We start from the raw sequence: 25,863 nt of genomic DNA, 5'->3' as shown, positions 1-25,863 counted from the left end.
ATCATCCACTGGCTCACCTCTGACTACATCCAAAATGAGCTTTATTTTCCAGAGACAAAATTCTGTATTAAGGAACAACTGTGGCAAAAGTCAAGAGCTCTCTAAGCTTTGAAATGACAAGTTTTGGTGGTTCCAAAAGACCTTTTTCTGAAACATCTAAATCACTGAAATAAAAACAGGACCTCTTGTTTTAAGTGGTTATTTTCACTACAGTCCTGCTTAAAGTTGGACCAGGACCAGAGACGCTTAGGCGGTTTTCCTTGTAACTAACTTCCCATCAGAGATCGTCGTTCACCCTGCCTTAACCACACAAAATAACACAAGTCAGGGGGAGCTGGTTAGATCAGGATTTCTTTTTATTCCTTGTTGGTTTAAAATGGCTAATCAGAATAAAAAATAAAAGGGCTTCTGTTTAGAGGCTGGGGTCTCCCCTACTTAAAGGTTAGAACCCAGGTATCCCCTCTACCCAGCACCATACTGAGGTGGGCTGAGGGGTAACCCCCAAGGGACAACTGGAGGGGCCTAGGCCTGCCACTCCTTCTCTCTATCCCGTTTTTGGCATGTGATGAGAAATATTGCTTTTTGGATTCTTGTCTCCCGGCCTTGAATTTAAAAATAATGTCAACCGTGTGAGTTGGGGGAAGGCTTTGAGGGGCCAGTTGAAGAAGCCCACCATAATCCCTCTCCCCCAAGAAGGGGGGATTATCCAGTATTGTTTCTGGAGCTCAGCCAAGCTCTTGTCCTGATCTCCCCACCACCAAAGTCATGGGGCTGCGACCCCTTCCCTGGGGGAAACTAAGTGCCAGTGAGCCTAGAAAACAAACTCTCCTCTCCAGGTCCTTCCCTTCTCCAGGTCCTTCCCTCCTCCAGAACCCCACCCAGATGCGCCTCTCCCTGGGTTTCTTTCCTGGTCACTTAGCACCAACAACAGGGGGTGCTATTTCCTTAGATGGTAACTGGGACAAAGAGAGGGAACCACGGGGGGGGGGGGGGGGGAAGGAAGACTTCAATCGATGTCTCCCCTCTTTTCCTGCTGGTCTGAGGAATAAGAAGAGTAAAATCCCCCTCCTTATACATATCCCTCCCTCATTTTCCCATCCCAGGATAGATATATAATTTCTTTGATATTTATTTTATATATATATATATATATATATATATATATATATATATATAGTGTACACACACACCTGGTAACGCAGAAGAGGAAAAAAATAGAATCCGTAACAATAATAAAAAAAATTATTTCTGGTTTAAAAATGATCTGGTTCCCTCCAGGCGAGCAATTGCACAAATGTCCACTGAGTCTGGTCCAGGGGTTAAGGAAGGGGAAGGTCTTAAAAGGTGAAGGGGGTTGCTACCCCAGTCTCAGGGCCCCAACTCTCCAACTCCCCAACCCCACTGCATTTTATAAAATGTCCTCATCCTCTTGGAATCGGTTGTTTAAAAAATGTCCATGCAGGGGAGGGGAGCCCCTTGAGGAAAGGAAGGTGGCCACCTGGGGCCCTTTGGTGTAGGCGCAGAGGTGTGGGGGCGGGGAGCTGCCCAAAGCTCACACCGAAATCTCATAGGTGGTGCCACCCACCCCTGACACCTTCTTGACTCCTCCCCTTGTGGGGCTACTGAGAGGTGGCTGGCCTGGGCCAGGGGAGGCTGAGCCTATATTCTTGGGCTGCCCGTTGGTTTTGCTGTAGGCGGTCTTGAGCTGTACTTCATCTCTGGGAAGAAAAGAAGAGAGAGGTGTCAGAAGTGGGACACACAGCACCGAAAAGGGAGGTAGTTTAAAAAGTTAAGAGAAAAAAATGTGCTTTCTACATATATACTTTCTTACACAAAGATTCCCTTTTATTTTACTGCCCTGCTTACAAGCAGCCTGATTCCCTCTCTCCTCTACTTATTCCTTTCACTCTCAGGCAAATAAATTACTTTTTAGGAAGACAGGACTAAGAAAAAAGTATTAATCCTCAGTCTCTTAACAGGAATAGCCCATGAAGGCAGCTGGAGTAAGAGTGAAAATGAAGGGCTATCTTACAAGCAGGATAACCCTGGGTCCACTTGCACTAAAATGTACAGGTGAAGCCCTGATACCTTCTGCAGGGCACTACGCTACTTTTAAGTCCATTGGGGGCCAGGATGGACTAATACTTACTTGGGTGTCAGTAATGGCTGCAAGGCCACTTCCTCTGTCTCAGAGACACCAGATGGGGCTTTTTGGCTGCTGTAAGACATAGATCGGCCCACGTAGGGGGCAGTTGGGCCTGGTTCAGGGGACCCTAGTCCCCGGCCCCTTAGCCCATCTGGCTTGCCAAAACGGGGGACAGCTGGGCGTCCCAGTGGAGTCTTGCCCAAGGGTGATCTCTTCGAATCATCTGAGGAGGAACTAGTACGAGGGGCGTGGCCTGAGCCTGGTGTTGACTGGATGCCTGAGTCCCCCAAGCCTGGTTCTTCCTCACGGCCTGGGAGTGGGGGTGACTGGCGTAGCAGCTTCTCTCGTTCCTGGAGGGAGGCCACGATATGGCGCGACAGATTGTCGTACCGGACTGGTGAGGGCTCTCGGTGCGTTGGGCCGGTTGGCACCAAACGTGGGTGCCTCTCGGCTTCCCGCTGCTGGGCCAGCCGGGCTGACAGGAAGGGAGAGGTGTAGCCTAAAGGTGGGTCTGGCTCAGGCCCTGCCTGCACGGACTCAAAATCAGGGCTGTCTGAAGGAGTGAGCAGACTGTCGTAAGATAGGCTTCCATTACGTGTCTGGTTGGCCAAGCTCTTATAGGAGGTGGAGGTTGTGCCCTCTGAACGAATGGACTGCAACTGGCCCAGCTCAAAGCCTGTGCCCTGGGCTGACTTGAGGCTGGAGGAGCGTGAGCCACTGGACAGTGGATCAAAGTGAAAACTTTTGCCAAAGGTGGGAGAACGGAAGCTCTCTGGCTCCAAGCTCGGCTCTGAACGGTAGCTGGGATGACGGCTGCTCTCCGCAATTGAGGTTGGCTCCTTCAAGCTGTCCCCACGACTCAACTGAGGGAGAAAAGCAAAGCAGGTTCTTAGTGCTCCCCCTCTTGTCCCCTCTTGGGACAGTAGGCCCCAGAGCCCAAGGAGGCAGTCAAAAACAGTATTTGCTATGTGCCAGCAATATGCTTAGGATTTTCACATGCATTATCCTGTTTAACCCCTAAAGTAAATCTGTAAGTAGGAACAAATAATATCTCATTTTAAGATTGCAGGAAATGGGGCTTAGAGAGTTTAAGGAACTTCTCTGTGATGGCACAACTGGGTTTTGAACTCAGATCTGATGCTGTAATCAATGCTTTTATCTATTATGCTACTGTGACCTCTCTTGGATGAAGGACAAACTGTCAACGCTATTACTAAGCCAACAATTAGTAAAATGCCTTTGGTTTTCTTCTCTTCCCTCTGCTTCTTCCTCCCCTTCTCCCAATCTTCTTTTTCCCAGAACAGCTGGCATAACATGACAACCCTACTTCTTAGAGAGTACTCAGTACCTTGGCGCTGGAAGAATGAGGCATGGCGGCTGATGTACTGCTGCTGCTGTAGCCTGGCCGGTACTTGTACATGGTAGGGGTGGGGGGGCTGTCCTTGCCCAAGAGGCTGCTCTCTGCAGGAAAAAAAAGGCCCAGGGGGCACCACTTTACAAGCTGTTCTCTTAACCTGGCTAGAGTTCCTTAAAGTACAGGGGGAGAACAAGGTAGGAAAAGATATACCAAGCAAAGGAACATAATGATTTTGCTGAAACCAAGACTACAGACTCATACCAGCCCAGAACACAGAGTGAGTGAATGTACCAAACAGATCCCAGAATGTTCTCTGGTCTGTCCGGATGCTGAGAGTACACACAGACACACAGGGATGTCCAACTCACTGCCAAGAGCTAACTGTTATGTCATCCCCTTCCTCCCGGCTGTCCAAAGAAGTGGTTCAAGTACCACTTGCTGGGTTTTCTCAGTCACAACACAAGCATTATCTCCCAGCCCTTGCCTGTGTCACCTCCACAGCTAACAAATAAGAGTGTCGCTCCTGCTCCTGCCCTTACCCTCATTAGTAGCCAGGCTGAGGTGTGTCCGCAGCCCCGTGTAACGGCTCAGGTCCGGCTTAGGGGGCGGTGGGGGCTCAGCATCTGCAGACTGGCTTTCCATTGCCTCCGAGCTCCCTTTAGACTGGACAAATGAGGGAGGGTCAGATCTGGAGGACTGAGCGTTAGGGTGACTCAAAGTATCAGACTGGTAAGAGGGGCACTGGGGAGTCATCACATACTTCTGAACTGGAGTTGGAAGACAGGACACAAGATCAGTTTGGGGACGGTTTTGGAGAAAGAAAAGCTTTCAACAAGGGTTTCATTCTGTCGCTTTTTTGTTTATTTTCACCAACATCTACTTGTTGAGCTCCTACCATCTATAAACTGCTATGTTAATTCCTATGAAGACATGCAAATGAATGGACTAAATTTCTACTGTCAATGAACTTATAATCTAATGGGAAAAAGAAGATATGTGTTTAAGTAACTTTAACACAAATCAGAAAGTGATAAAATACTATAAGAGAGATGTAAACAAAGCAAGTTTCCATCTCTTTGCCATGGGTGAGACCCCCCAAATTACCTGGCTTTACTTCCCTAAATTCCTCACCTTAGTTCTCCTCAGCTCTCCCTGGATGCCATTGTCCATGATCTTCACAGTTATCTGCCCATCTGACACTTCTGGCCGAAGGAAGGGTGGTCTGATTACAATTGTCTTCTCTTTCTTTGGTCTCCCCAAATACCTGAGTGTCAAGAGTGAGAGGGCTTTCATTCATTCATTCATTCCAAAATATCTAATGGTTGCCTACCTTGTGTAGAGCAGTTTTACAAATACAAGAAACAGTCCTACCAGGCCAGGGAAAAGATCAGCATTGAACTGAGTTCTTTGATTCTATGAAGAACAAGAACGACAGCAAGACCAGGCCTATGGGCAGATACACCTAGCTCAAGGCACTCAAGTAAATCTCATCCTCAGTTCTCCAAAGAGAGTAACATAATATCTAAAGAGTACAACTGAACTCACAGGGTCCATTAAAGGATGGTATGCCTCTCCCTTGTAGGCACTTCTCATTCTAAGAGAACCCTCCCTAAAAGGCAGCCAGAACAAACCCAAAGAAGACAAAAGTGTTGACCAAGGGTGAACACTAGAGCAAAGGGGTAGGTGTACCTGGGTGCTGGGGAACTGCAGAGTACACGGCTGACATTGTTACAGCAGCCATTAGTGAAGGGGTTCACACCTCCCCGGAATTTACCCGTAACCTAGAGGGAGGGAAAAAGGACCAGATCAGTCAAAAAATGGGACCTTGACCTCCAAAAGCCAAAACACAAATCAATGACAAATTATTGTGCACCCACTATCTGGGAGATACAAAGATGAGTAAAATACAGTCCTACCATAAAGAAGCATAAGCTGAGAATGGGAACTCCAGAGTCAGGGTCATCAGTTCAAATTCTGGGTCCACTTCATGGTAGCTATCTGACCCTAATCAGATTTCTTATGTAAAGTGGGGGTAAACAGCTCTCTAAGTATTGCAAACTAAGATACCATAACGTAAGAATAAGCAAGTGAGGTTAGCCACTGTTATGGGCACAAAAATAGCTGTTTTCCTTTAAGCAGGACTAGAAGCTTCTTGAGGGCTGGCCCAGGTCTTTTACTGTTTCTATTACCTCAGAGCCTAAATCGACCAGTATACAGCAGACATTCTATAATGTTTGTTAACTAAGAAATGGCCCATTCTCATGCTTACATGAGGAACCTGGACACCTCATCATAAAAAGTATACACTAACGAGAGGGTCAAGAGACACATGCCCTGCTCTTCAGGGATCTCCCATCACTTCTCCCCATACCTGTTCATTGGTTGTGCGTCCCCTAGCCACCAGCACCACGTGAAATCCCGTGAGGCCAGCTACTGGGATGAAGAATAAGCCAGCCACACACATCACTGCCATTCTGAAGCCAGACAATCAAGGAGAGCAGAGCAACGTGATCTCGCCTTCCCCAGCCCGTGCTGTAGCCATCTTCCCTTTGACCCTCACTGCCACAGGACTCAACTTTCTACATTCTTCCCCCTCCCACTCCTGCAACCCACAGGCCTTGAAGGATACGTGACAGCCGTGCGGACCCCTGAGAGTTCCTCCACGTGGTAGAGGACATAAAGGAGGCCAAAGCCAAACACACCCATAATGTGGGCTGTCAGGGAGAGGAGAAAGAGGAAGAAATAACGGTAGTTCCGGCGGCCAATACAGTTGTTCACCCAGGGGCAGTGATGATCAAATTCCTAGGAGCAAAATGAGACAGACTGAGCGGCATCCTTGGACCACGGCACTAGATCATTTCTGTCAAGCAGAACAAACAGCAGAACTTAAGTGTTTCTTTTAATAATCTGTCGTCATGTTCACCATTTAGTTACAAAATTTAAAAACAGTTCATGCAGTTTATCTTGCTCTATCAATCTATAAGGAAGACGTTCCAGAGGTTGATCAAAGGCCAAGGCCACCTCTCAGTTTATCCTATGTGACCAAGGAACTCTGAGAGGTACAAATGTCAGAGGCTTTACAGAAACGTTAAGATTCATGAAAAAGAGGCTTGGAAGGAAACTCTGGCAGGTAACTGCTTACAGCTAAGTAAAAACACACTGAAAAAAGGGTTAAAAATAAAAGACAAGGAATGCGGAAGAAAGAAATATATTGTAAAGTTTGAATGCAACAGCATGATGAAGTGGAAGGAGTGGAGAACACTAAGCAGGTCAAATAACTGAAAAGATGACCCAAGGGATGGAAGGCTGGAGCTATGACTAATGGTGCTGGGAAAGCCTATGCCTACCCACTTGGGCTCCCTCCTGTAACAGAATATTTATGCTCTACCTCTCATGTGTACATCGTTGCTAACACTTTCTGCCAGAGCTAGAACACAGCCCAGGCAGTCAGACAGGGCTACATTTTCATCCATGGCCAAGAATCCACTGGATTCAATTCTTATTCTGTGGGTAGGAAGAAGATAACTTAGGTTCAGCTAACCCCACCCAGAGTTCTTACCTCCACACAGTTGTCACAGACGCTGCAGTGGGAACATCGAGGAGGACGGTAGAAGCGGCAGGTGGCACACCATTTCATGCGCACCTGGATGCCCTTGATCTCCACTGTTTTGTAAAGGGGAGCTCTGAAGTCATCTTCCTTGTCTTCATCCTCTTCAGCTGTAGAGAGTAAAAGTTAATGAAAAAATGACTATGCTAGAACTGTGTATTAGGCACTAGGGATGCAGTGATATTTAAAATATGGCCTCTGCCTTCGAGGAATTCACAGTCTAATGGTGAGCGAGACGAGGAACTAGTAACTCTAATACGGTGAGGTCAGCTCTATATACAACACTATGGAAACGCAGACGAGGAAGCAGTTTACACTGGGAAACGAGGTTTAAGAATATGACTCAGGTGGCTCTGATATGGATATGCTGCTCTTCTTGGTTTACATATTATATTTCAAAAGAAAGAGACACTTTATATATCAAAGTACATCTATAATGAGTTTGTGTGACAGTTCAGCATCTACAAGTACACGACTGAACTACAACAATCCAAAAGAGGAAGTAACGAACTAACATCAACCTTTTTTCCACACACAGACACCCTTGCCCAAAAGATCTTCCCCTAGTTCCCTATATACATTTCAGGACTGTTTCTTGGTTGCAGACATTCTCTTTACCTGAACGCCCTTTCAATTTTCAGCTATCAGAAACTCACCACCCCACTTCAAAACTTAAAGGACATCATTTGCCTTCTCATCTATAGTGTGCAATTTTCATTTTTTATTATTAATCTAAAAAAAATACCCGTGAGAAGGAAAAATTAACTAAGTGATGGTATAGGAATTAGAAGTTTTCAAATGTACTGACTTAGGTAAATGCTAACAATGTAACTAAGTGAAAAAGTACAAGGTAAAGAACTGTACAAACAAAAAGATCCCATTTTGAAAACAGAAATAAAAACACACATATATATGCTACAGATTTATGGCATATATAAATAAATATTGTATGTATAAATCTTCACAATATTGATTGGAAGGAAATATACCACAATGTAACTAACAGCAGTTATCTCTGGGCTGGGAAATTATAGGTGATATTTATCTTTTTTATACTTTCTATATAATGAATATTCACTACTTATTAAAATCTTTTTTAAAAAAAGTTTTTTAAAGGAAAAAAATTCAAGTGCTACTTATATTGAAATACCTGATTCTTCCACACTATCATGTATCAGAAGTGAGCTTTCTCTTCTTAAAGTACTACAGTTCTTTGATTACTCTTTAAAGTTTCCACAGTGTATTTATTTATGTAAATGTCTTCTCTATCTTCCCTTCAAGACCGAGCTATTTGACCATCATAATAATCATTCCAAATGACCATATCATAATAATCAATAAATATTTGATAAATGAACATTAAACACTCATTAAAATAGCCTTCCTTGGCTTTAGGGACTCAAAGCACCTTTTGTTAATCTACGCTTTGAAACAAAAGTCACCATGCACAGTGACACAGGCTTTGTGAGCACAATGAATTTCAGAAAAACCTCATCTCACTGAAGTTGCTATCGCAATCCCACCTGCCTCACTCTTACAAGGTAACTTCACATTTGAGAGAAAAATGAGATGTCATCAGTAACAACCATCATCAATTCTCTTTCTATCTCTTATTCCACTAATGCTGGTTGGTCCTCACTCTCACCTCCTATTCCAGAAACAGCCTACTTCTGTAAGCATAACCCTTCCAACACGCAGAGGAAAGCATCTCCTTCTTCAAGATGGCCACTCTTCAATTACCCTCTTTCATCACCTCCTGCTTCTCTCTTTTCTGGTTCCACCTCCTCATGCTATCAACATGCTAAAGTCTTCTGTATCATTAAACAAACAAACAAAACTCCTCCCTCTGCCCTAAGATATTCCATCTTCTGCCTTCTCTGCTTAACTTCCTGAAAGAATAATCTTAATACTCATTGACTCTGCTTCCTCATTTCCTATTCACTGCCTTCCAAACCATTATAGTTTTGGTAATTTAACTGTCTCTCTCCCACATACATACATAAACACACTATTAAAACTATTCTTGTTGGGAATTCCCTGGCAGTCCACTGGTTAGGACTCAGTGCTTTCACTGCTGGGGCCTGGGTTCAATCCCTGGTCGGGGACTAAGATCCTGCAAGCCATGTGGCCAAAAAAAAACAACAATGAAAACAAAACCGAAAAACAACTAGTCTTGTGTGTGTGTGGTTTTTTGTTTTGTTTTGGTTTTGTTTTTTTGGCCACACCACGCAGCACGTGGGATCTTATTAGTTCTCCAACCAGGGACGAACCCATGCCCCCTGCAGTGGAAGCTCAGAGTCTCAACCACTGGAACACCAGGGATGTCTCAAACTATTCTTGTTAAGATCACTAATTTCTTAGACACTAAAACAATTGGCAACTTTGAGTTTCCATACTACTGGACCTAATTTCTGATACTGCCAACCATCAGCTACTTCATGAACTTTCCTCAGTTCCCACTGTGTCCGGTTTGTCCTCTTCCTAACTTTCCTTGCTCAGTCCCTCTTCAGTGGCTCTTCAGCGGCTCCTCCTTCTCCTCATTATTAAAATGTCAGTGCTGGTCAGGCTGACTTTCGTTCCTTCCTAATCTCATTCTACTTTCTCTAGACGATCTTACTCCTGTTGCTTCAAATACTACGTGGCTGAGGACTCGGCCATGAGTCTGACTACTCAACTGCCCGTTGAGTAACTACCTGAATGATCCATTAAGTATCTCAAATTCAACATGTCTAAGATGCTCTGTCTTCCCTCAAAACCCACTCAACAGTCCTATAACTTGGGTCTTGGTTTATAAAGAACCAGCATACAACCTATCTTTCAGGTTAGGAAACTTGGAACTACCCTAGACAATTCCTTCACCCTCTCACTCTCCCCTAGTAAGCAATTAGTAGTGAAAAATTCTGCTGGGTCTACTAATAAAAAATCTGTAAATCCAGCTTTGAATTCAAGTTCTCATCTGGTCTGCATTATTGCAATAGCCTCCCAAAAGGTATCTGTACATTCTTATAAGAATTATTATTGTAAAAGGAAATGTGATCCTGGGATTCCCCCAATTAAAGACGTCTTGCTGTCCAAAGGAAGAATTATAATCTATTTAATTTAGCACATAAAGTCTTTTACACTTGGCTCTGGTTTATCTCTTGCCCCTTCTGGCCCCACCACGCATTCTAACTTCCACCCACTGAATTCTGCATTTCACAGCTACAATTCTGTATATGCCGCTTCCTCTTCCTAGAATGCCTTTCCCTTCCGTCCTCTACTCGGTAAAGTCCTTCCTACCTACCTTCAGCAGCATTTCCCCAATTTATCTGGGCAGATATAAGTGCCCTTTTCTAAGGTCTCAGAGAACCTTTCTCATGCTTCCGTTACAGTTTATTATCACACTGTCACTCTCTAATTCATCTTAGATAGTATCAAAACTAGCAACAATGCCCAACCCATGTGCTCGAAATAAATTTCTGCTGAATGAGTAACTGAAAGTCAAAGAGTTGACCCAAAGTGGATCAGATGCCTAGAAGTTATGACATATATTCCTAAGATCTGACTTGCTTTTCATCATTAGACTATAAAAGTATCCCAAAACCCAAGACTCCTAAGGCCCCAGACCAAATGTATAAATGTCCAAAAATCATTCTTTTTCAAAGGCAGTAAGATACTTCCAAGAGAGAGGAGGGAGATCTTACCTCGAGGGAAAATCCCTGGGTCCATGAAGGTGGCCATGCTGAAGTTGGCCAGCACAAAGAGAAAAACAATCGCATTGTAGATGGGCACTGCAGGTGACACGTAGAGGCTTAGTCCTGGACAGCTGCACAGATAATAAAGAAAGTAAGGGGCTGTCTCTAACACTTTGGACACCAACCACATAAAAAAACCTATAAAGATTCAGGGACTTCCCCGGTGGCGCAGTGGTTAAGAATCAACACTCCCAATGCAGGGGGCCCGGGTTCAATCCCTGGTCAGGGAACTAGATCCCACATGCACACCGCAACTGAGAGTTCGCATGCCACAACTAAGGAGCCGGCAAGCTGCAACTAAAAGCCCAGTGCAACCAAATAAATAAATAAATATTAAAAAAAAAAAAAGATCAGTCCCCATACCTATATATAAATCTTGTGTGGTTCACCTTTGAAGTCTCAAATTATCTTTATCCTTCCCAACAAGTGGGTCTAGTTTCCCACAGAAATACTCATTTTAGGACTTCCGTAGTGGTCCGGTGGTTAAAAATCCGCCTGCCAATGCAGGGGACACACGGGTTCGATCCCTGGTCTGGGAAGATCCCACATTGCCGTGGAGCAACTAAGCCCGTGTGCCACAACTACTGAGCCCGCGCTCCAGAGCCCACGCACCACAACTACTGAAGCCCGCCCGCTCTAGAGCCCACGCACCGCAACTACTGAAGCCCATGCACTCTGGGGCCCACAAGCTGCAACTACTGAGCCCACGCACCACAACTACTGAAGCCCGCGTGCCTAGAGCCTGTGCTCCGCAACTAGAGAAGCCACCGCAATGAGAAGCCCATGCACTACAATGAAAAGTAGACCCCACTCACTGCAACTAGAGGAAGCCTGCGCGCAGCTACAAAGACCCAGCGCAGCCCAAAATAAATAAGTAAATACTCATTTTTGATCAAGGTACAAGACTCATAACCCTTTGCACTAAAGTCTGTGTTCTTACCTCGTGGATCTTTGCACATGTTTTGGACTCTGTCCTTACCTCCTTTTAACCAGGCACAAGAGCTAGGGACTAAGTATGTAACTGACACCAGCTGCATTCCCTTCTCTGGAACAGCCTGAGGCTTCTGGACCCCAGCCATGCCCCACTGACCTGCACATTCACCCAAAGCATGGGACACCACCTGCCTCTCTGGCTTCTCTTCCCTCCTCCCAGCTGGCTCTGAACTACTCTCAACTGCCTAAAGTCTCTCCAGACACATTATACATCAGATATTCCTGAGAATTTTATTCAACTAGAGGCTAGTTCTCAAGGTAAAGAAAAGGAAACCACTCACAGGTAAGGAAGGATACCAAGACACAGGACTAGACCCCGAGATGAATAAATGAAGCAGAAGAGTGGAGGAGGAAAAAAAGGGAAGATATCAGACCAAAGCAGCCCCAAATCCTGCAGGAAAAAGTAACTGGCCACACATCCAATATTCCACAGGGTTCAAATCAAGAGATATGCTTTAGGTAACTTTTCCTTGACAAAATAGTGACCTAGTCCAGGATTAAGCTCAGTTTCTGTCAGGATATATGTCTCAGGAATGCTGCAAGAGCTCTCCCTTTCTCTGAAGATGGTTCCTGGGAGCTGGAAGTGTCAAAAGAACATGTGATGTGCTGCTTGCTTGGTCAGTGGTATCAAACACCCTCTCTCCTGTCTCAGCTCAGGAAGAACTTCCCATAACAAGACAGTGGCTAAATACCCTAATCTGCTTCGTGGCTGAGAACTTAATCTCCAGAATTAGGCCAGCATCTGTCCTTGTTCCCTTTATCTAGACCAGTGGAAGGAAACGAAGAGTTCAGTGAAGGAAAGGAAGAAGGGGCCAGGAGAACAAGACAGCAACTGACTCCGGAGAATTAATCCACAGCAGTCCTGGATTCTGTTGAGAGGTTATCTGTCTCCATTTAAATAAAAAGCACAGGGCTTCCCTGGTGGCACAGTGGTTAAGAATCCACCTGCCAATTCAGGAGACACGGGTTTGAGCCCTGGTCCGGGAAGATCCCACATGCCATGGAGCAACTAAGCCCGTGCGCCACAACTACCGAGCCTGTGCTCTAGAGCCCGCAGCCCCTGCTCGCCGCAACTAGAAAAAGTCCACACGCAGCCACGAAGACACAGTGCAGCCAAAAATAAACAAATTTTTAAAAATAAAAAGCACAGCCCTGAATAGTGATTCAGGACAATTCAAAAGAACTGAGCTCCTCAATGAAAAATAAACTAATGATAAGAAGTAAAACTGATTGTCACAAAGCATCTCACAAGTCTTTACCAGCACCGTCTATTTATTCAAATTCCATTTAGCCATTCATTAAAAAAAAAAAATTTAAGTAAATATTTATGATGTGCCAGGCTTTTTAGATAGTAATTATCAATTAACTCTGCTTCTCTTTATGGGTCAGTACATAATTGGGAGACAGAATAATGAAGCTAGAGCGCAGGCAGTGATTTCAAGGAAAAAACAGACCTTCAGTCACAGCTCTAGTTTTATTCTACCAAAGTCTCCTATGGAAGCCTCTTCCTCTGGGGGTTCTTTCATTCAAAAAAGATGTCCCCATACCTTGACAGGATTTGGGGTGGAATACAAGCAAGAAGGCAAGAGTCTTTACACAGCCCCACCCAAAGCCTGACCTCCTAGGCTCTTTAAGAGGGAGGGAGAGAAACTGAAAACCAGTCGTCCAGGTCAGAGCACCTCCCTAGTACTTAGCTGTCACTTCAATTTCCACCCAGGGAAGAGGAGAAAGGGTGACTCACTTGACTCCTACAGCCTGGGAAGATAATTAGAAGGGAAAAAGAAATGAAATCCTTAGAACACTGAGGTGTCCGTGATTTAAATGTCTCATTCCTAGAACTGGCTACGTGGCCTCTTGAGCTTCTGAAAAAATAAGGGTATTCTCCATCTCTGAGGGAAACTAAGGTGAATGAGAATGAGACATCAGTTCCCTTGCAGGCCCAGATGTCAGTCTTTCTGACCCCATTCTTCCTCCAGTTTCTGCATTTCCAAACAAAGCAAATCACTCCATTTCTTGGACAGCCTGCCAATGACCTGCCCCTAAATAATGAACTTTACCCCTACAACCTTCTTGATATCAACCCATCCCAGCTGAAGTGTGTAACTCTAGAATCAAGTTCCAATATCTGTTGCCAAAATAAGGCCTACCCTCACAGTGGCAGTATCTGGAAATGATGCAAATAACTCAACTTCACAGGCAACAGCCGCTCCTAGATTCAAGTCAAAGACCATTGCTTCCAACCTGAGCACTCTGAGGGAACATCCCACCAAGGAGAGGCCTGTGAGATCAAAGCCTGCTCCCACTGTATCCCACATTCTGCTTGGCTCCGGGAGAGGCTTGCCATTGCTACAGAACTTCACCAGATTCCTAAGTGACCACCCCAAGTGGCCCATCTGAATCTGTTGCCTTTGATGGATGGAGAGGAGGGCTGGGCTGAGGAGCTGCTGGGCTCGTCCTTAGCCGATGGCGATAATCACAGAGCTCCAAAGCAGAGGGAGTGGCCGTAGCCCAGAAGGCTGGCTGACTCACCGAGGAGACTCCCAAACCTACACCATCCCAGGGAGAACAGGCTCTTCTGCCCATCCCTTTAGCACTTCTGTTTTCATGGGAGAGTGGGTTTCAATACCCACACTCCTGCAAATCTGTTTCCTAGCCCTCTCTAAGTCTGCCCATTATAAAAAATGGATAAGTTCCTGGTAAGAAAAACAAAGTAGGAGTCAAGAAGCTTTGGATTTTAACCCTGTCTTGATCAATGCTTTGCTATTGTAGCCTTAGGTAATTCACAGGGAAGTCTCCAAGCTTGTTAGGTCAGCTACCTAATACAGGTACGAGAATGAAGGAGACAGTGTCTTCAATGAGCCTAGAATTCTTTTTAAACCAGCTGGTTTAACACTGAGCATTCATGGGATAGAAGAAACAAAAACCAGATTATTAACTATCTCCATCATCATCAATTATCATTCCAGCTCCACCTTCATCGCCAACTCCACTTCCTCTCCTCTGAACTACTAGATCCAAGAACATTTAACAACAGAGGCACTTCGCTCCTAAAGAACAGGTCTATGCATTCCTCCCATGCCTAGCACATACTTTGACTATGTGTATGAACACTGTGACTAGTGTTCTTTGGTGATGAGGCAAGGCTAGAATGAATATCCCACTTCTTGCCCCTGGGGATCCTCAAGATTCCACAGGAAAACAATCTCTCCCCTTCTAGTGGATAAATTTCTCGTAAGAGACTTGATTTGTCCTGTCTTACCAGACTTTCAAGCAGCTGAGTACAAGATATAGGACTTGGGCGCTTATTCCTAGTTGAGAAAACAACGTGGGGAAGAAAAGAACAACCACTGCTCAATTAATGCCCTAAATCACGAGGCTGCTCCCACTCAAATCAGGTGCTAGCACCTCTGCAGTCATGGAAAAAAAGGGCCAGAAGGGAGAGTCACTGAGGTTGCCCAACTCTGTGGATGAAATGCTTGAGAGGGGATAGAAGCAGAAACTGTAATGGAGAAAGCTCTTTCATGGATGGGACACTGGAAAGACCATCACGGATTTCTGGACAGCCCTGACTCAGCCTTCCCACAGAGGATCACTTGCAGCGGAGACTTTACCCCCATGTCCTCCCCATCAATTTTATTTTATTTTAAGATTTTTTTTTTGATGTGGACCATTTTTGAAGTCTTTATTGAATTTGTTACAATATTGTTTCTGTTTTATGTTTTAGTTTTTTGGTCACGAGGCATGTGGGATCTTAGCTCCCCAACCAGGGATCAAACCCGCACCCCCTGCATTGGAAGGCAAAGTCTTGACCACTGGACCACCAGGGAAGTCCCCACCTCATCAGTTTTAGAAACAGATATATGGGAAACTAGCTGACTTAACTCACAGCTCAAAGAGACCTTAGGGGATACAAGTCTGCGATTTATTTCAAATGGTATTGCCAGGAGCCCTAAGAAGGTCTCAGGGGTCCCCAGGAAGGCAAAGAGAAGACACGCAGTGTCTGGGCCTCTATGCACCAGCCTCACTTGAACCAGATCAGCCCTACTCTGACATTTTAAATACTGGGGTTCCCCAAAAGATCTCATTTGAGAAAAAAAAAGGTCATATTGCTTAAATAAACTGCTCTAGGTCAACTTCCTCATTATACACAGAAGAAAGAGGTCCACAAAGGTTAACAGACTTTACCAAAATCAGCTTGCCCCAAACAGTGCTTATTCCTCTCACCTGGCACTGCCCCCGCCAATCACAAAAGGAGACTAAACTAAGCCAGATGAGGGTCCAGGCCCGTTATCTTAAATGCAGTGTCTGTTACCTAATGGGGACCAGGAGGGTTACTTCAGCAGACACTCTCCTTCCCAAATAGTGAAAAGGGAAAAGAATTAACACAGGTTCCCCAGTAACTCCTGCCTAGTTTTAGTACTGGACAAACCCTATAAATGAGAGGGACGGGGGCAAAGGGGGAGACCTCAACTGTTCTATTCGAGGTTCTCTGGGGCAGAAGAGGATCACCATTTTTTTGATGACGAAGCCCAACTGATAATTTCTGCCCATAGCCTTCCCTACCTGACAGAGAGACTCGGAGGGTAAATTGTTCCTAATTAGTGGAAGCCCACAGGCCTCCACTAATTATGTCTGCCAACTGAAAGGGCTCTTCCTCCTACTCCAGTCCTATAGGTCCTAAAGTAATTCTCACCTGGGGTTTATACTGATGTAAGAACAGACAGCTGTAGCCTAGAGAAGAGAACAGGAGGATGACAAAGTAGCTACACGTTTAAGGCCCCAAATAGGAGCTGGTTCAGAAAGAGCCTTCCTCTTGTCTCTATTTGAAAACAGTAATTCTTTTTTAGGTGGTATATGGTTTTAAACATAGAACTGAACATCAAAAGGGACAGAACAGCTCTGGAGAACAGCGGCATCTCAGCCCAGATGTAGACTTGCAGAGGAACTGCTATGGTCAGATGGCGAGGAAGAGATGAGAATTTCAGAGGTACCAAGAGCTAGGTAAGATAAACAGGGTACTTATGTCTCCCCAAAGTGGACAGGGGAAAGCCTAGGGAGGAAAAGACAGCCCAGAAACGTATCCTGAGGAAACTGCCAGGGAGAACCCTAGCTAAGACTTAAGGCTCTTCTAACTTTGGGTTAGAGGCAGTAATTCCAAATAAGAGTCAATACTGTCCTCCAAAATTCTTTGTCCTAGGGCTGAGAGACCATGCAATAAGGAGGGCCCCCTACTCTTCTAGCATCAGGCAACGGGGAAGTAGGTTAAACAGCTTCAACTCGCAGTTGAGAAAATGTCTATGTCAGGACAACTCTTTGTGGCAAAACTGGTATAACCAGCCAAACACTTCAGTGGTTCCAGATTAGCAAATTAAGAACAAGGTTTCTGCTTGTCCAAACTCAAGAATGGATGGGTTGAAAGAGAAACCACTTAGCCAGTTCCCCAAATTTCCTAACTTCCCGAAGGCTTTGCCTCTTAAAGGAAAACAGACCCTCCCCAATTAAGCAGGTCTAAGGGTGTCAAATTGGTGTTGTACTTATCCCTCCTGATACAGCACCACAACAGCTACAAAGATACTAAGATCCCATATAAATGTCCCTTGGTTAAAATGCTGATTCCACTTAGTGGTCATAAGAGCAGAAACCAAAACAAGTCTGACACTGCAGACTCACTCCTTATGGGTAGGAGTGGAATCCTTGAGGGTTTCAACAGGTATGCTCAGGCTGAAGAGCTGGGGGCCAAAGAATCTAGGACTTCTACTCTTTAGAGGAAGAGGTGGGAAGCAGGATGATGCCCACACCTTAGATAATAGATTCATTCTTTCCTTGTTTAAAAACTAAATAGGAAAACATCGTATTTACTTTACTTTTGCATTATTACTCTTTTGGCCAAACGACCCATAGTTTTTAGAATTCCTTCTGGCATCAGAAGCCCTGTTTGGGTGGAGGTGGCGGGTGCCCCTTCCCTCCTATCTCAGATTTAATTTCTGTCTGTACCCCAGCACCTCCTGCTCATTCATCCTTCAATGACTCCAAACTGCTTTTATTCCCTACCACGTCAATTCATTCTCTTCCTCTTGCCAGCAACCTCACACTGGCTCTAAACAGCACCCCACCATTAGGTCTGAGCCTGAATCACAGCAAAGTGAACTCCCCAGAAAATCTAGCATGCTCTGATTGTTCCAAGAGCTACAACCAGAACACTAACTCAATGACTCAACAGTTTAAGGCTCAGAAGCCTGGTACTTGTTAATTTATAAACAGGTAACAGCAAAGACGCTTGCCAGGTAGTCGACAGCTGAAATACCAGGGAAAAGGAAAAAGATGTAAATCACTCACGTCTCCTCCAGTAACAAGCAGACGAACAAAGGCTGAATATCCTAAGTGGGAAATCTTTCGACACCAACTGTTTTTCCTAATAGGACCAGGGAATGGGAGAAATGACTGTCATTCCCTTCAGCAGGAACTAACGTAAAGGAAGCCTTCTAGAACTCTCTTCCTAAGTAAAACTTGCCCTTTCCCAGTGGCCTTCACTTCTCCAGCCTTCGGCTCTTAAGAATACAGAGAAAACCATCTGATAACACTAAGAGCCAAGACCATCTTACTGGTATACCTTCGAAATCAGCTCTGAAGTTCTCTAGTACTCCCAGTTCCCACAGTCTCAAATCTAAGCTTCAGATATCCTGGGGAAAAGCCACTACTTTTTGAAAAACCTTTCATCTGGTCCAGTTCTCTCACAGAACTGACTGCTTAGGCTGCTTCAAGACTCTGGTGATTCCCTCCCATTTCCTTCCTAGTGCAGAATCATCTAACGATGAAACTAGGTAGGAAAATACGAAGACATCTGTGATTTCAAAGGAAGGGAGGCAGGGGAAAGTAGAGGAGTCAGCAGAGTAAAATTCCTAACAAGGTCGAGAGGGTAGGCCTGTTCTTACTCTTCTTGCCGCATCTCTGGGATCTGGATTTACCTGTATCAGACCTCAAACTCTCCCAGTCACTTGCCTTTGCAAGTAAGTAGCCAAGCTCCAGAGGAAAAATACCCCCTCGCCCGCCTCCCATGGAGCTCCCCCACCCCCGCCCATACCACCACTGCGAGAAAACTCACGTAAAGGCAAAGAAGAGGGTCGTAGCTCCCACTAAGAAGATGGCGGCTGCCGAGACTGGAACATACTTGCTGGGTTTGAATCTCTTTCCAGACTCCGCGGGCATGTTGGAGCTCTGATGGAAGATCTGCCCTGCCGCATAGCCCAGGCCCACACAGCGGCAGAACAGACAAGAAAACGGGATGAGGGAGACAACGGCCAGAGGAGTACAGAAGGAAACCAGGGAAGCAGAAAATTTAGAATTATCACCCTTCCCCCTCCCAAATAAAACCAAAGGTCAAAAGATCTCAAAGGAAGGAAAGCACATGGGAGGGGGAAAGGTGATTCCAAATGATGAATAACCACCTCCCCAGAACAAGGCAGAAGGAGAGATTAAGAAACACAACTTGTACAGCTTAAAAACTGGAGACAAACAGTAGGCTGTACACATGAAAATGGCTGCAGGTAGAGAACATGGGCAGTCAGACAGATCACGGAACAGCTCATGGAGGGAGGCGAGTCTTCCAAAGGAAAGAAGGGGAGGATATCAGGGTAGGACGGAACACTTCAAGCAAGGAAAAATTCTTTGGAGGAGATACTACAGAACCTCCACGACTACCACACTTCCACAAGATGTGAGCAGCACCTAAAAGAGGTGTTTCTATTTCAATCCAAGAAGGAACCTGGCGCCCCTTCCAGCTTTAATGAGAGGCCGTTTTTACTGCAGTCTTTGTCCCTTTCAGGCAGCTTTCTCAATGCCACCACTCCCACACCTTGACTTCAGGGCCTGTAGTCTGGCAATGGTGGTTTAATTTTATTTACTTTCTCTTGATGGTTAAAGCTGGGCAGCAGCTGTTACAAGGTTGAGTTGTAAATCCTTTTCTTTGAAGGGGGAGGGAAAACAGAGAGAGAGCTCGAGCTCGTGCAAGCTTGCCTGTCTTCAGTCTCTTGTTACTCCCAAACCCTTTAAGGGCTCCTTTTCCTATGGAGTTCATGCAAAACTAAAGGGAAACATATAATCCCTGAAGCCATGTTCTTCCCAATAAGCAAAATAAGATGAAGAAATCAATTCCACTCGATGATACTTTTAAAAGCTACTGTGGATGAAAGCAAAGTTCCAAAGAGGTCCCTGTTTCCAGGTTAGTCAATGTCTCTGATATTTCTTCTTCAATCTTGGGCTTTCTGGATGCAGAGTTCAACTGTGTTACAGTGCCTCACCTGGAGAAAAACAAATATCTTTATCAGAGAAAATTTTTCATGGCATTTCTTAAGACCAGCAAGGCTAAAACCCCACAAGCTACTCTGTTAAAAAGTGCCTTTTGAAAGAAAGATCATTTTCTATTTCACTATGTGTATGTGGGAAAGGACTGAGAATTGGGAGGACAATGGGTTCAGAATTCTTCGCTCTTCTAAGTCCTCTTCATATTGAAAAAAGAAAAACATGGCTTCAGCTGGCCTAAGGTCATCAAAGAACTAGCTCTTGACACAGATGGGGCCCATCTCACCTGACACATATGGGCAGTAACAAATACCAAGAATATCAAAATCTAAAAACAAACAAAGGCACAGCAGTGAAGGGCAGTCCTAGAAAAGAGACTTGTCTTTGAACAAAGAGAATATTTATTGCTACAATGAAAAAAGAAAAAAGTAGGACGAAATTAGGACAGTCTCATTTCCTTTCTGTGTATGTCTCTCTCACTCTTACCCTTCTATACTTTTTAGTTATAAACTTAAAGAGGCAAAAGCTGAATTTCTGGTCTTCTGAAATAACTCATGAAAGGAGCTGGATGAGAAATGTCCCTGCACTGAAAGGTGAGATGCCCTCGATGAGAAACTGAGTCAACAAGCGGGGCGGGGGCTGGTCTTTTTCTTCCCAATTCAACAGTTTTTTATTCCTACATTGGCCTATTAGGAAGTCAAGTGAGCCCCACCTTCCCTTATATGATTAAAAATAACAATTATTTCTGTTGATGGTAGTAGCAAAATAACATTAGCACTTTGGATTTTATAGGATGCTTTTCATCTAGTGATCGCAAAGCATTTAACTCATTATCTGGTGACACAGTTCCTTATCCCACTCGGTAAAACTGAAGTCTAGAGAACGCCTGAGGCCATTCCACTGAATGACTTGAGCAGTCAGGTTCAGAACCCAAGAGTCCACAGGCCCCTTTGCCGACACAAACCCTTTCTACCTCTTTCTCATCCACTACACTACCTGCTCAGTGAGGACAACTTGGAATCTGCAGACCAAAAATTTACTTAAGGTTTTTTTCCACCTAAGAGGAGTAATAGCTTCCTTAATTCCAAAGGCTGAAATTAAAATACCAGAAGTTTTGAATAGTGAAATATCAATGTACCCTGGAACTTAGCACTTCCTCTCTTTTCTGTGGCCTGAAAGGCTAAGGTGCCTTCCTTCAAGATTCATTCATTCTCTCTCTCTCTCTCTCAAAAAAAAAAAGAGTTTTAGAGGGCCAAACAGCATTATTAGAATAGATTGATTCCTACAGGAATCAAAACCCAACTTTCTGAATTTAGGCTTAAGTAACTTTGTTAACAATGAGAAGCAAATTCTTGCTTTACAGACGTACTATTAAAGTAAACTTGCCCCTCAAAACCCCAAAGATTAGAGAAGATGGAAAATTGCACTGCTTATATTTTATCTAGGGTAGGATATCATTTAAACACCATATATTATTTCAGATTATATTTTCTGACAGGAGAAAAGTCACATGGGCTAATACTGCCAAAGTAATTCAGAGACATAAAAGGCCACGGCATCTAGGGAGTACATTACTGGGAAACAAAAGATATCAGTGTCTCAGATGTTTAGGGCATATGCATTAGAAGTGACAAGACAAAACCTAAGAATGTATTGGGTATAATAAAGCTGCACCAAGGCTTAGCAGAAGGATGTACTGTGGGCAGTAGGGATGAGACTGCAGGGTGAGTGTGGCTCATCAGAGCCAGCAGTCTGGATCCATACCAGTGTAAGAAAGGTGTACAAGAATGTGTATGACACATTTCAGGCTTAGTCTATGCAATAGTAGTATGTATATATAAAACAAACTATAGAATATGTGGTTTCAAGGCTTTAACAAACGTTTAATACAAGTACCTCCTTAAAGGGGTAAATGGACATGGCAGCATGACTGAGAGCAAAAGTATTGTTTGTGGAAATAAAGTGGTATAATAGTATAATACAGTAAATCTGAACACAGTTATCAACGTTTCATGGAATAATGCACATGTCAAGATACTGGCTGAAGAGTCAAACAGAAGTTTAATATGGGTATTATCATCTTATACCGAGGTACCAAAGTACATGGCAATATAAATCTTGTAAGCATTTAAAGAACGGGTGATAATGAATATTCTGAAGAGATTTAATATAGTACAAAGGGATAGTGGGATAAAAGGATAGAGATGAGAATATAAGGTCAACCTAGACAAGATGGCATTAACCAGTAAGTGAAAAATGCAAGGCAGAAAAATGGTCTAGAGTATAACATATAAGTGATCCTACACCTCCTTTCATAACGCTGTCACTTTCTTACTTCTCATTTCAATGTTTTCATGCGGCCAAGTGGGTAAAACACTTTCTGCCCTGTCCCATAAGAGATTCCTATACGTAAAAAAATGGCAAATATATTCGAGTTCCCACTTGTAAAAAGTACAAAGTACTAAAAGCGTGGAGCTCCCGGCTGGTGGGGGTAGGGGAGGAAGCGGACGGATGCGAAAGAACAGGTAACAGGATGAGGCTTGAGCCAAAATAAGTATCAGAAGAATGGGGCGAGGGGACGTGAAACGCAGGGAGGGAACAGCATCCAGTCCCCAGCGCGGAGCCGGGGCACTGAGAAACACCGTATGGGGCAGGGCTGGCCGAGACAGAGAAGACGGAATCCGCGGCAGCAGGGCCCACTGGGGCTGCGGGAGCAGGCTGCGGGAGGCGACAGAGCCTCGGGGCGCAAGGCCGGGGGCGGAAGGGGCGGCGGCTGGGCGCCGGGAGCGGAGGGACCGGGGTCCCGAGCTAGGACCCGGCGGCCCGACACTAACCCGTTCTGAGCCCCGGCAGCCGTGGATCCCCGGCCTCTACTCGTCGTCCGTTTCCGGGGCCCAAGGGTCCCGCCGCAGTTGGATGACCCGGCCCGGGGGAGGAATGGGGCCTCAAGCCACCTCCCCCTCCTTGGTCCCCCTTCCCTAGAGGTCACTCTCCCCTCCCACCTTCCTGGCCCGGCACTTCCGGTTCCGCAAGGACCCGTGTCCCCAGTACTCACCCCCGGCGCGGTTCCCGTTACCGCTGCCGTCGTAGTCGCCGCCGCCTCTCAGCAGCGCCGTCCGGCCTCTGAGAGGCAGCGCGCGGCCCCCGCACGCTCCACGCCCGCCCCGCTCCGCGCGCTCCCGCCCGGCGACGCTCGTCTTCGAGCCGGCGCGCGGCCGTTGCCCTCAGTGCCGGGTCGCGAGCCCTCCCAGCGTTCTCATTGGCTCCCTGTCCCGGGTGCGCGCGACATCTCGCGCGGGGCACTTTTCTCTCATTCATGCGGCTCGCGCCGCCGTGCCCGCCCCCGCTCACTCTCCCATTCACCCATAGCCCCCACCCCAACTCCGCTCTAGGGCGTGCGCGCGCACCCTGGCGACCGCGGCGACCTCGCGGCCTGATTGGCTGCAGGAGCACAGCGCCGTACCACGCGAGAAAACGAGAACGCGCGCGCAGGGCCGTCAGGCTCCGCAGGCAACGGGGAGAGGAGGGTGGGCGTACTGCGCAGGAGTTGGAACTTGGGAAATGGCCGAGCGAATATTCCTTTTTCCTTTGTCCTGCTTTCTACCCCTCCTGAATCGAAGCAGAAATCCTCAGAAGTAAAAAATAATTATACGTGTTTACTGAAAGTACTCAAGAACAAGCAGCTACCCTCCCGAATTCGCCAAAACCCCCCCTCCAATAAGTATGGTACAGTCTAGACAGGCTTCTGGCGTAACCAATCATCCACTGGCCCCTTCGTCTTCCTGCTTCAGCCCCTTCATGCATTGGCCAATGCGGTTTGGCCACTAAATAGCCCTCCCCCAGTCCCTCCCCCCTTTTTGGATGGCGAAAACTTTATTTAAAACCATCTTTATGGAGCATCTTTATGGAACTCCGACGAGTTCCTTGGTACCAGCAGAATCCCAGGATGATGGAAAAGTCTGGGCTGTGGCTTCCGCAGGGAAGGGCCGCAGGGACTGGAAGAGTCAGTGGGGGCCGAAGCTCCTGCCTAAGGCACGGGAGGAAGAGGAAGGAGAGCGGCCGCGAGCCTTGGAGCCGTAGTGCCAACCGTGGAAGGAGGCGCAGGGAATACGCGCTGAGGCGGTGGCAGCCCCCTGGAATGAGAGCCGGCTCTTGGCTCCGCTTATTTCCCTGTGTTTCACCGCAACACAAAGGCTGGACGCCCCCAAGCCTAACCTCTCCCAATCCGGGAATACAGACAGGAAGGAAAAGGTTCTCTAGAAGCTCCAGTCCCTGGCGAGCTGCTGGCCAGCTCTACTTAGCTCACAGCGCCACATTTTGCCCTAATTAGCCCAACACAGCTGTGAACCCAAGAGCAAGGCCCGGTGTTCTCTCAAGGCCGTTTCTCTTTTGAAAGCTGCTCTGGCTATTACATAATAGTCTTTCAAAAAAGTGTTCCACCAGCCACTTCTCTGAAGCCAAGGTGTCTCACCTGTAAAGTGATTCTAAATCCTGTGGTCTGTCCTCGGCTTTGGTGTCAGATGTTGATGGTTTGACTGTGCTCTGGTAAGTTAGCACTAAGCAGGAAGGGAAAGGAGAAAGTCTACCTTCTGTTTTCTGAGGTCTAGTCTAGTTCCTTCTCTGACATGGCATATATAACAGGTTCTAGTTCATTCTTGCAAAGGGCTTCAATCTGCCATTTATTGCATCACACTGGAGAGTTCTCTTTTAATGACAGTGTTCATTTAAAAAATGAAAAATTTAAAAACTTTAGACCTTATAGAAGGTAAAGGTAAGGTATTGGAGATACAATATTTGTTTTATTTATAGAGGATTTTCTATTTGTAAATCGGGTTGTTTCCTTAGGAAGAAATCAAATGTCATTTTCCTATTGTGTATTTTTCTTGGATTTTAAGACTTCATTTACCCAACTTCACGGATTAGGGATCTTTCTCTTCCCACTTTCAACAGTCTAAGAACCTGTAAATTGTTTTGTCTCTTGGCTAGACAGTGCTAAATAGGAATAAGTATCCTTCATTCTGCCAACCAACCACATATACTAAACTCCCCTAGGACACTGGATTACTGTATGCCAAGCTCTTAGATAGGTGAGCACTAATGGTGGCATAATCACTATCCCAAGGTTTAGAAAGAGATTCCATTTTCTTATCCAGTTTTCCTTAGGATCGTGCAAGATATTTCCTGGAAAGGATGTTTAATAGAACATAAGGTTTAAACTGACAGCCACTTCTGAAAAGTACTGCACAGTAAAAACTAGACCAGGGGTCCCCAACCCCCTGTTAGGAACCGGGCCGCACAGCAGGAGGTGAGAGCGGCAGGCAAGCGAGCAAAGCTTCATCTGCCGCTCCCGGCTCCCCATCGCTAGCATCACCGCCTAACACCATCCCACCCCCTCCCTCCGTTCTGTGGAAAAATTGTCTTCCACGAAACCGGTCCCTGGTGCCAAAAAGGTTGGGGACCACTGATCTAGACTAAAACAATGAGATATCCAGACCACCGAACTTCAAATAAATTACTTTGCTATATATGTCAAGTAATACCTTATAGTTTGTTTTTTTTTTCTAGTGTAGTTTATCTGTACTTCTTCAAATCCTCTCCACTTGCATTTCCTCATGTCTATAGATGGCAAACTACAGGGTCTTTTTTTTTTTTTAGTTCAACTCTCTGGTATTTACAGGAAGACAGGAACAAAATGCTAGGCTTGGATTTAGGTGCAAAGAAGAACGCC

General features: G+C 45.6%; 1 protein-coding gene across 2 annotated transcripts; it reads right to left on the bottom strand.

Annotated features, from left to right (window-relative positions):
* Positions 1-1,224: 1,224 nt before the first annotated feature.
* ZDHHC5 (zinc finger DHHC-type containing 5) lies at positions 1,225-23,452 on the bottom strand. Of its 2 annotated transcripts, none has more exons than XM_029208487.1 (12): positions 23,191-23,452; positions 18,940-20,134; positions 10,794-10,915; positions 7,063-7,220; positions 6,133-6,305; positions 5,875-5,977; positions 5,193-5,284; positions 4,635-4,767; positions 4,043-4,166; positions 3,495-3,607; positions 2,150-3,009; positions 1,225-1,718 (listed from the first exon to the last, which is right to left on the bottom strand). In XM_029208487.1, exons 2-12 carry the CDS (start codon positions 19,041-19,043, stop codon positions 1,553-1,555), a joined length of 2,148 nt encoding a protein of 715 aa, XP_029064320.1. In that variant the 5' UTR covers positions 19,044-20,134; positions 23,191-23,452; the 3' UTR covers positions 1,225-1,552. The 2 variants fall into 2 exon arrangements, with proteins under 2 accessions (XP_029064320.1, XP_029064321.1); XM_029208488.1 differs by lacking the exon at positions 23,191-23,452 and adding an exon at positions 22,970-23,017.
* Between the last annotated feature and the right edge of the window lie 2,411 nt (positions 23,453-25,863).

The sequence above is a fragment of the Monodon monoceros genome, unplaced genomic scaffold, assembly GCF_005190385.1.
Source record: "Monodon monoceros isolate NGI ecotype Baffin Bay Population unplaced genomic scaffold, NGI_Narwhal_1 Super_Scaffold_7, whole genome shotgun sequence".
In the NCBI taxonomy this organism is placed as follows: domain Eukaryota; kingdom Metazoa; phylum Chordata; class Mammalia; order Artiodactyla; family Monodontidae; genus Monodon; species Monodon monoceros.
This window is presented reverse-complemented; position numbering and strand designations above follow the sequence as displayed.

Bases quoted from the DNA above. Each gene is read 5' to 3' on its own strand.
- ZDHHC5 (XM_029208487.1), bottom strand. From the start codon at position 19,043: ATGCCCGCGGAGTCTGGAAAGAGATTCAAACCCAGCAAGTATGTTCCA. The intron at 3,608-4,042 runs GTAAGGGCAGGA...TTTTTCCTGCAG, and splicing joins CAGCCTGGCTACTAATGAGG to AGAGCAGCCTCTTGGGCAAG. The intron at 3,010-3,494 runs GTACTGAGTACT...TTTCTCCCTCAG, and splicing joins CTCATTCTTCCAGCGCCAAG to TTGAGTCGTGGGGACAGCTT.